General features: G+C 44.5%; 1 protein-coding gene across 1 annotated transcript; it reads right to left on the bottom strand.

Annotated features, from left to right (window-relative positions):
• Positions 1–3,563: 3,563 nt before the first annotated feature.
• FAM110C (family with sequence similarity 110 member C) lies at positions 3,564–9,547 on the bottom strand. The gene is made up of 2 exons (XM_048298707.1): positions 8,260–9,547; positions 3,564–5,004 (listed from the first exon to the last, which is right to left on the bottom strand). Exon 1 carries the CDS (start codon positions 9,392–9,394, stop codon positions 8,300–8,302), a length of 1,095 nt encoding a protein of 364 aa, XP_048154664.1. The 5' UTR covers positions 9,395–9,547; the 3' UTR covers positions 3,564–5,004; positions 8,260–8,299.
• Positions 9,548–11,122: the final 1,575 nt, after the last annotated feature.

Below are 11,122 nucleotides of genomic sequence, written 5' to 3'. Positions count from 1 at the left end.
TTTATTGGCAAGTAATTGACCAAAACTCTCAACACCTTTTGTCATGGAGACCTCAACAGACTGCTGTTACATCAGTTCCTGCAAATGAGCTGAGTAGTCCTTTCAAAGCACATTTTATTGCCAAGGATGGGGCATTTACCACCTCTCGTTACAACATTATACTTAAATGAATTGACATAGTCCCCTTCAGTACCACTGGATAAAGCCAGGATAAATACAGCCCAATCACAAAATGGCCTCAAAATTTGAAAGCATATTTTTGCAGAGTAAAGCCAAGTCCTGTATTTGCTTATTTGCCTGCTGTTGACATAGGCTGTTCTTTGGCAAAAGCTCTTGGAGATACTAAGTACTTTTGCAGTTGTGTGTTCAGAATGCGTCAGCATCAACAATACACCAGAAAAGGCCTTTTTTCTGGTTTCTTTCCAACATCTACTTACTACCCAGAGACAAATAAGAAGCAAAGCAGTGGATCAGTAAGCTGTGGACTTTTAAAGGTTGCTTGTACCAGACAGTCCAAGAGCAGGAGCTTGCCAAACCTTATTTCTCGGAGAAATCCACTGGACTTCATAAAATAACGGGATAAAGGTGTAATCTAAAAAATTACTTAAGAGTGACGTTCCTAGATGCTCAGGTGGGCTGAAGTCCAAGGTCATTCTCAGACTACGATGGCTCTGTCCTCTCTAAGGCAGCAAGACGAGAAAAGGCTCGCTATGGGAGATTAACCTCTTTAGAAAAGGGGGATGCACATATTGCCACCCTTTCCAGACTTGCTTCGTACCTTGCACTGACATAGGTCACCCAGGACTTGTGAGAGGAAGGTTACATGTCAATGATAATAAAGTTGCTCTTAGGTTTTTGTGGAAGATCCCAATCTGCACAGCAAGCATCCTTTAGCTCTTTCTCAAGTTCCCTTCAAATGCTGGCTGGTGAAACACTTGTGTCTCAGCAGATTAGACCATATCAAAATGATAACTATGAAACAGGAGTGCATTGGTTTCTCGTAAAAGCTCACTGTACGCAGCCAGTATTTCTGCTGCTTTCGTCACAAAACAAATGAACAGGGATTTAGCATAACATACTGAATTTGTTCTATGGAAAGAACAGTCAAACAACAGTTTATAAGATTCTGGAGATAGCATGTTTTCCAAGCAGTACTTCAAACTCCCTCCCACTTTGAACACTGGCTGAGATGAATGTGGTATTGCCTGCAGTGCACTGTAGCTTCTGACAGCGAGCAAACCCAAATATAATACTAAAGTTTGGAAAAAAATAGTACCCTTCAGAAATAATCTTTTCAGCCATATTCTGAAACGAAAAATATTAGAACATTGTAGAACAGCCCTAGCCTCATATACTTCAAATTTACTGATACTGAGAGCTAACAGTTATCGTGCCACCTTCTTGTGAGACTCCCCACCTAAGTTCTCAGCCAGAGGTCTGGGCATGGCTCAGGGATGCATGGCACTTTCAGATGTTCACAGTTGAGTATCAGCCTCGCTCACAGAGAAATTAATTCCCTAATGGGATTCCAACTTAATAGTACTTTAATGGAGACAGCAAAATAAAAGTATACTTAAAGAAACCAAACATTACCTCCCAGAGTGGTAGTTTTATTTGTATGCATTCAATAGCATGCAGTTTTTTTCACAGGAATATAAGCATAACAATGGTGAAACATCCATATCAGATCTGGCTGTATTCCATTTCAAAGGATTCAAAAGCAGATGCAAGGAATTTCACAGGAGGCAGTGGCAGGACAACCTGCTCCAGAAGAAGTTTCTGCTTAATCCCCACTGATGTAATTCTTGGCCGATTTCACAAAACGTGTAGACTATACCCCTTAGAAAACTAATATACATATAGAAAAATCTGTATTTCTTATAGATTTCTGTACAGTAATATTTACAATATATTGCAAAGATTTCAGTCTGATCTCATTGCAAATACCTGCTTCCAGGCCATAAACCCCAGACTTTGTACCTTTCTCCTGTTATACTACAGCTGCAGACATTGCCCCTTGTCACAGCACTGGAGAACCATGAAACACTTGGGTGTAAACAGCAGTTTGTTCTGCACACTTGCACCCCATTTGACTATTTTTGTTTACATAGTTCTAGTTAAACAAAATAATTGAATTTATGACTAGCCTTTGTCTTCATCCACCGTTTTAGGCTCCCCAGACAACTGGAAAACCAACTCTGTTGCTAAAACTTCTGTTCAAACTGCAACAGTCCACTTTTCCACAGCTTAACACCAAAGCTGGAAAATTCTACCCATCCCAAAGGATGTCTTTTGTAATCAAATAGTTAAAAAAAAAAAACAAAACCAAAAAATGATGATTTTTTTTGGAAAAAAAGATAGGTAGTGGCTAACATTAGCAAGTTTTTCTCATTTTGAAGGATATGACTGAAAGACCCAGCAGAAGAAAGGAAAACCCTTTACATGTAACAGCGGAATGAACACCAGAGCTTTCATAATTTGGAAAAAGCACTTAATTACCCATTCCCAAAATGTATGGAGAAAGAAAGTTTGTCATCTATTTTTGTTCTGACATATAGGAAATGCAAATTATTAGCTTCCCCAGAAGGTATTATTAAATAACGGGAATCTATAGCTTATCAGGCAAAGATCTTAAGACAGGTCCACATCGCCTCTGAAATAAACGGGAATACTTGGGATTCCTACAGAGTTTGAACAAAGCCAGAGAAACTTTGCCTCATCAGTGTGGAAAGTCACCTGAACTCTACTGAACTATCCACAAAGACAAAAAGAGGGATTAAAAAAATACTCAGAATGGGTCCAGTTCTGATTTCACTAACCTCTGCCATAAAACCCCCACAAAACTGACTTTCAGAAAAGCCAATGTTCAGCATTTTCAAGCAAATTAAACATATTCCTTCCTAACATTGAAAACTCATGAACAATACATCTTTCATCTTAACTTTTGAAATCTGCTCAACTGAAAGAGCAAAAACAAACAGAAGTTTGAAAATGAAACCAAAAATTTCTTTGGAAACAAAACAAATTAATTCTCCTCTCCTGTGGCAGGGAATTGGATTGTAACTCAAAAGATTTTTCCTGCACTCTGAGCTATCTACCGTGATCCATGTTTTCAAAGAAAAGCAATCCTTACCTCTGACATATAAATATATATGTGGTACAGAATCTTGCAAAGGGAGCATGGACGGAAGAGATACAGCAGTCAGTATTCCTGACTAATAAACCTAGACCGTGTTCCTTAAAAACTTGCACCTTAAGTGTATAAATCTAATCATATTAGCAGCCTCTTAAAGTTTTCTGAGAATCATCCTTTTATAATAATAACAAATATACATGGAGATTTCATTATGTAAGAAAATATCCACAGACACTGTGTTCTCTCTAATTTTGAAGGAGCTCACACAAACTATTTAGTTTTCTCCCAATTGAGAAGTGGGTTCAACAATTATTTTATCTGTAATTGTAACCTATCTTGAGAACTTCAGACATGTAGACCTTAGTACCTAACACTAGAAACAGAAGACAAATGTCTTGCATCTCCAAACTGGTGCTATAATTGAGAACTAACCATCCAAGGACTGATAAGCACATTTAAATCCCATGGAAATGAAACACAGATGATATTTAGCTGATGTCAACGAGCTCTTCAAGGGCAACTCTTCCACAACTGTGGTAACACAAAGTAAGCTTTTAACCTCTGCTGGGCCAACAGGTGAAGTCAACATTATGCCAGTCGGGCAGCTTCCACAGACAGGCATCAGTGCAAATGAAAGGGAAAGTGGCTTTGGCTTTTTTTTTTTTTTTGCATTGTCTTGTGTTTTGAAATGCTTTGATTTTCTAGCAAGCAGCTACAGATTGGGGAGATAGTGCATAGGCCTCATTCATTACACTAATGATACAAAGTATCACCTTTTAAAACACGTTTAGCTCAGGGAACCCAAATGAAGCATTTTACTGATGATATTAAGTAGGGTGCTGTCTACACTGGGTGTCATCAGGACATTCCCTGGCCTGGCTGTACCCTAACATGCCTTCCTGCCTTGCAGCACAGCGATGCCGCCTTGCACAGCCCTCCTGCAGACCCACACCAGGGAAGCATGGCTTTGCACAGCCTGGCATAGCTCCCTAACGTGATTCTGTAAGAGCCTGCTCACTCACTGCATCAAACCAAAGGTGTGACACCACAACTGCCAAACCCTGCAATGTTTGCAGTGCCAGAGTCAGGCACACATTACAAACAAATTGTACCATTCTGCAAGGCAGAAACAATGCAAAACCTCTCTCAATACCTGTTTCTTGGAACCATGCTCCTGGAAGTATTTTGTGCTATTCTTTTCCAATGGCTGAGCAAGCAGTGTGACAAACTAGCAAGAGCAAACTAGATGGATACAAGATGCACCAATTTGGCTTGCACACTCTCAGAGAAAGAGAGGTTTGGCATGGATTTAGCTTACAACATGTTTGCCAAGTATCTCAGGTAAGGCTGCCACAGTTAGTCCTCACCAGCCCAGCAAATGATGTTGAATGACGTCAGGATGAGCTCTGATCAAACAGCCCTGGTAAGGCAGAGCCTTTAAACATCCAGGTGGAGTCTGTCTGCAAGGGAACACCTGACCCTGAGGTCATTGCCACTTCATTCCCACTTTCTCCCTCCATCCTTGTTGACAAATTCATTGCTGGAAAGAGATGGGTGCACAACACAGACCTTCTGTCGCAGCCTGGAATGACATCCTGAGGCAGTGAGCTGATGTTGAATATTATTGTGGATAGCAGCTGCTGCCACACTTCGCTTTTCCAGGGGCTTTTGTTTCCTGCTGTCTTTCTGGGGCACAGTTCACAATCTCTACTTTTTGCTGCAGTCTTGGACACCCTTGGGCTTCCAGGGGATGCGGTGAAGGTAGGAAGCAATAATAAAATACTAAACTTAGACAAAGTAGACACAAGCCAGATGAGGGAAAAGTTTCTTCCCGCGTCTGGTTTTGTTCAACTTCCAAGTCAACAATTCTGAAGAAAAAAGAAAAAGAGTGTCATTTGTTATTTATCACATCAGACAAGCATAATGTGATACTCTAAAGCTTTTATTCAGCTGCCTATGGCTATTGCCAACATAGTAAATTACCCTCCCAGGAGACTTCCACTTGAATAATGCCCATCCATTTAAGAATGATGAGAAATTCAGGGCTGAATAGTCTTGATTCAAATCAGGAAGGAGGATGCAGAGTGAACCCTCTTCTTAGAATCAAGCAGAACTGTCAGTGAGAGGACCTGAACTGCAGAAGTGAACCCAGGCAGCTTTCCACCAAGAAATAGCAATGCCCAACTTGCCAAGGACCTCAGTTTTCTGAAGCTCACAACCCACACTCTGCAATCATCATGCTGATGAAACATGCTAAAGAACCTGATCCTTCAAAGCTTCAAAAAGCTCTTTTATTTACTTGGTGCTCCACCAGAGAGCTCATGAAAAATTAAACAGAGAACATAAAATATGAATGGAATGATCACTGGCCCATAAAAGCTCTGCAGTTCCTGAATGCTGTTTTATACATAACAAATGTTGAGATTTCGGGAATGAGGTTTCTGCCTCATTGTCCAAAGAAGGTGCAACAATTTTCAAGTTTCTGTATAAAAAAAGGAACTTCCAAGCATGTGCCTGAGAGCACCAGGAAGAGTACTTTGCTTCGCAGCACAGCACAGCAGTCCACTGCCCTTTAATAAGCAAACTAAACAGAGCCAAATACTTGGATATTGTGAAAACATACAGATATCCAACTTGATGCTGTATTGTCAGAGAAAGTGTAGGACTGAATGAAAATTTAGATCAGAACTACAAGACTCATCTTGCAATCACGTGGTGATAACAACTCTCTCCTTAAATTCTGTCCAGTAAATGTAATATTTAACTTATGGTAACTCTTAATGATCCTTGTCCTTTATTCTGGGTACTGTGTACAGGTATTTTTAGCTGACCTTTCTGAACTTTCCACTTCTGTGGCCTAAATGATAAGTATGTTCTCAGTTTTCAGAAATTACCCTAGAGCTGAGATCTAACAGTTGAGAGTCAGCTCTAGTATTCTTAAAATTAGGTTTATAAATAAGGACCCTCTGAATTAGTCTTTCCTAGGCTGTCAAAAATTTTGGTGCCAACGGAAATTGCTAGGAGCGTAAAGTGCTCCCTTTTTTTAGGTATTAAAGTTATTGCAGAATAAACATAGACTCACTTAAATAAACTTGCTGTTTACTTCATGGAGATCTTTTCACCACCTTGTTAGGTTGGCGGTGTACTACCATTTTATCTTATATGGTAAAAATAAAAAGCCATTGACCAAGCCCATGTGAGGTTACACCAGTTCAGCCCCACCAGTACTTCCCACCCTCCTGCCCTTGCCTTTGCCCTGGTGCAGCACCTCCTCTGCGCAGACTGGATGCTCCCTGGGGTGCTCACCAGCATCTCCTGACTCAGCTGCAGCACTGGACATGCTTAGCACCCTGCAAATGGATGGGGAAAGGGCCAGCTTCTCCCTCTGGAGCCAGCTCTGTGGTGACAACTGTGGCTCTGGCCTTGGACCCTACCCCCATCAGGGGCATTCAGGAGCAAACAGGCTTTAATTTTGTTGTTTTTCTTGTGTGGTTCATGCTTGCTGGAATCTGCCTCTCACCCTCTCATTTGGTAAGGCTGACAGCTGGCAAGGAGCTTCACAAAACCACCACCTTCCTCATTTTGTTTTGCATATCTCCCTGGCCTTTTATCACAGAAGGATGAGCAAGGAGAAATTATTACTTCAGGAGAGCCCTTTCTTCTCTCTAAGGTTATTTGGGAAAGAATTTGTTACATAACAACACTTCTTTTAAATTGTCAGCTGGATACCTGAGAACATTCTTATCTGCAAGGCCTTGAAAAGTTTGTGTAAAACGGCTTTCTTCCTGTCTTCCTCCTCTTGCAGGAAAAAAATAGGCTTTTGAGAAAAATTCTAATTCTAAAAGTGAACCAAATTTCACATCATTAAAACCAGTTTCAAGTAAGTAAATGGACTTTTGCCTTATATGGATTAAAGGAATTTAGAGTGACAGCCTCACATACACATAGGAATGAGGCTCAAGGACTACAATTCTCCACATTCATAAGGCCCACATGCTCTATCAACAGCTGTATCTACACCAAATGATGTTCTTCTCACGCACCAATTACGAACTGTCAGAAAATATACATGTAATCCTTCATATCAAGACCTACTCATGCAATTTTTAAATACCTCACTGTAAGCTGTGGTAGTTATCCTAGGGGCTTTACATACTGGAAGGAGAAAAGCTGTTATCTCATAGATTATCAATACTACAGGCTCCGTGAACATAGTTCTTTTTCAGGAGATCATATGCAAAATAAACACTGCTTTTATTAAACCCAGAACATCAGCTTTTACCAGAGCTAAATTTGTTCTGCTTCTGTCTGTGAAGTAACTGATTTCTACACCTAGATCCACACTTTTGTGTTAATTATCTTTATCTTCAAACAGTGAAGTACCCCTCTGACCCAGGCAAACCACACAACCCATTCCCATCACCAAACCACACAGCAAAACCCACTGCAGAGGAAAACCGAGTCGGTGAAATGGTATGAGGTCACCTGGAACAAACTTTTATGGTCCCAACAGAAAGCTGTGGAGGAAATAAGATTGCTAGCAGGGGCACTGAGTCAGTTTTGCCTTCCTGATACTTGGGGGTGCCTATGTGTAAGGGCAAGGAGAGAGAGTGAAGGAAAGTAAAGAGGGGAAAACTGTAGCAGTGTAGTATAAATACATTACACTCCTGATGAGTAATAATTTCAGCAGTACAGTATAAGTACAGAGTACTCCTAATTATAGTAGTCTGTTCAGCCTGTTATCCAAATAACTGTAACTAAGGGTTGAATACTTTTCTAAGTTTTTTTTCTAGCATTTAAGATAGCAGAAATCAGAGGAAATAAGCTATTTGCAAAGCAGGAATCTGAGAAGTGCAGGCATCCTTCACAGACACTGACTCTTTAATTTCCTGTAGGGGGTCTGATCTAAACCTGGCAAGCTGCAAGCATTTACTTGTTTGCATTTTGGTTTTTTTAATAACACAGATTTCTGCTTTGCAAAAAAGCCTCTCTTGGAACATGTGGTTAACAAATACATTTTCCTCCAGCCCTTCCTGAAAAGACAAATACAAATCATGGGAAGTCAACTGCTCTTTAAAAAGGAAAGAGAAACACAAATTGCCAGGGCGAGGGTTTGCACACACCTTGAGTTCATCAGGCTCCAACCCATGCTGAATGAAGCCATCATGCCAGTTCCTGGATCACCTTGTTAGTCTCCTTGGCTTTCTTACACGTGTACAACCATTTGATTATCCGAGCGTTGCGCTCAATCACGGAGGTGCTGCTGGGGACCTGCTCTGTGAGCTCGTCCTCCAGCAGCCCCTCATCCCCGCTGTGCCTCGTGAACTCACTCTCGGATGTTGCCACGCTGATGCTGCGGATCTTGAAGGAGACATTGTCAGACACCACGGAGAAGTTCTCTCTCCCAAGATCCTCAATGACCTCCTGCTCCAGGCCACAGTACTTGAAAAATGTTTCAAACTCAGCAAAAGACTTGGAGTAGCGAGAGCTGATGTCCGACTGGGAGCGATGGAGACCTCTCCTCTTCACCTCCTTGACCTCTGCAGGAGGTGTACTCAGTTTTGAGGGTCTCTCATGCTCCTTTGTAGATATCCCTGCCCCTTCAGTGCTCACAGGGACAGTCTGCACCGCTCCATGGTGGCTTGGCTCATGGTCACCATCCTTTGCTGAGAGAGGCTCGCTGCTCTCGCTGGCTGCGATGTCCTCCATGACTCTGGGCAACTCAGGGGACGCCAACTGCTTCTCCTTTATGGACCCGTGGAATATCCTCCTCACCAAGTTCCCCCGTGAGCTGTCCTGGCTTTGACCTCTCCCAAGCTCACATTTCTGACGGTAGATCACTAGGGAATCCGGCCGCATCTGCCTCTTGGTGCTGCGCCTGGCGATGGGGGCACCGTGCTGCAGGGGGGCTCGGCAGGAGTTCACCGCCTTGCCCAGCTCCAGGGGCTTCGCGCCCGTCCCTCTGCCCAGGTCCCTGCTCGCTGCTTTGCTCTCCACGGAACAGGTCTCGCTGCTGCTCTCCGAGGCTGAGCTGAGCGCGATGACGGGATCCTGCCTGGTGCTGATGACCTGCTGGCTCTTTACGTACTTGGCCTTATCGGCGGCCAGTCTCTCCACGGCACTTTTCCTGCCCGGCTTGCCGGCCTCCAGCTGCTTGCGGAGGTACTCGGGCCCCTTGTTGAGGAGCCGCAGGGGGAGGGAGGAGTGGAGGTCGGAGATGGCGTGCATTCCCACGGCCCGGGAGAGTTCAGCTGGCATAGCAGTTTCAGGGACGCGGATCCAGCTTCCAGTCCCGGGAGGGAAGTGGGATAAGAAAAGAAAAAGAGGAAAGAAAGGAAAATCGCGGTGCAGGACAGCCCGGACGCGCAGGCGGCAGCGCGCTCCGCGGGCCGCGCTCCCCGCACCGTCGGGGCGCCGCGCGTCCCGCCCGCCCGCCGGCTGGCACAGCCAATCCCGGCCGGCAGGAAGGGAGGGAAGCAGGCAGGAGCCGCCCTGGGGGGGGCAGCGGCCCGGCCCCTGCCACCGCCCGCGGGGCTGGGGCGGCCGGGGCTCGGGCGGCACGGCGCTGCGACGGCGCGGGGCGCCTGCGAGGGCGCCGGGGCACTCGGAAGGTTTGCTCCCCTCGGGAACAGCCTCTCTCGGGCCGCCCCTTGGGTACGGGACGCTGCTTCAGGGCCTGACCCAGCGCACCCCAGCGCATCTCCCCCTTCGGGTGGCACCACCTTGCCCCGCTCCTCTCGCGGCCCTTCTCGGTGCGTTCCCCTCCGCGGGTTTCACTGCCGGGCGCTGCGCTCCAACGGGAAACCTTGGAATGATCGGGAAAGGACGGGACTCGGGCTCCCAGCGCACAGCGGCGGAGCAGGGTCCGGGCACGCCGGGCGGGCAGCACAGATGTGCCCCAGCTGTGCCCCCAGCTGTGCCCCCAGCTGTGCCCCCAGCTGTGCCCCCAGCTGTGCTGGCGGCATCCTGCCCTTCCCGGGGCAGCGGCAGCAGCAGGGACACGTTTGTCTCTTGGCCTACAGCTGTGCTGCATCTGTGCACGTGTAAAGTGTAAAGTGCAGTGGAATGGCATTAGTCTGAACTGCGTGTTGCAGATCTTTGCCCTTCAGAAACGTAGGGCAGAATTCCCGTCTGGGCTGGCAATTCTGAACAGGCAGGGCAGAGCCATCGGCTGTAATGTAAACTCCTGAAAATTAGACTTGTGAGTTACAGGTAATCACCTGGGGCAGTCCAACTTTAACTCGTGATCTCATGTGAGAGCCACTGAGGTCAATAATAACTGAATTATAGATAACTTTTAACAGTTTATATCTGCAAGTTCTTTCATGCATACTTTTTATTGGTTTGGTTTGGTTTTAGTTTGTTACTTCTGGGGGAATACTAGAGTGCTTTTGTGGGGATTGGTTCATACTTCATCTATACAATTGCTATATTGTAGCTAACAAGTTTAGAAAGGAAGAGCTGAGTATCCATGTCCTCATTATGAAGTTTCAGGGTACCCCACTTTGCTACCAGCAAGGTTCTCTCTGTGATGAGAAAGGTTACAAGCAACCCTGGAGTCAGAGTTTGGGCTAGCTCTTCAGTGAAGACCTTAGGAAACATACAAAACAGAAATATTCTCTTGCCGACATGGTTCTATTGCTGGTTTTCCCCTTAATTTTACATCATCTTCGTTTCTAGATATGTAGGTCTGAACTCCAGAAGCCCCATAACATATGACTGCCCATTCACAGCCAGGATCCAAGATATGATGCTTGCCTGAATTAGGACTGAAACCTGTGCTATACTTTGAGATCACTTAGAGGGAAATTCTTATTGATATGTAGAATGGGCGCAGGTTTTTGAGAAAGAATTTTTTTTTGCAGGTGTACAAGCAGAGCTGGTTCACATAACAACTTACCTAAAAATCAATATTCTTGAAAACTGACAGTAATAAAAGTTTAAGCACAGTTAATTACGAGGGAACACTTTCTTGATAAAGCAATT

Source organism: Corvus hawaiiensis, chromosome 3 (genome assembly GCF_020740725.1).
Source record: "Corvus hawaiiensis isolate bCorHaw1 chromosome 3, bCorHaw1.pri.cur, whole genome shotgun sequence".
Classification (NCBI taxonomy): domain Eukaryota; kingdom Metazoa; phylum Chordata; class Aves; order Passeriformes; family Corvidae; genus Corvus; species Corvus hawaiiensis.
This window is presented reverse-complemented; position numbering and strand designations above follow the sequence as displayed.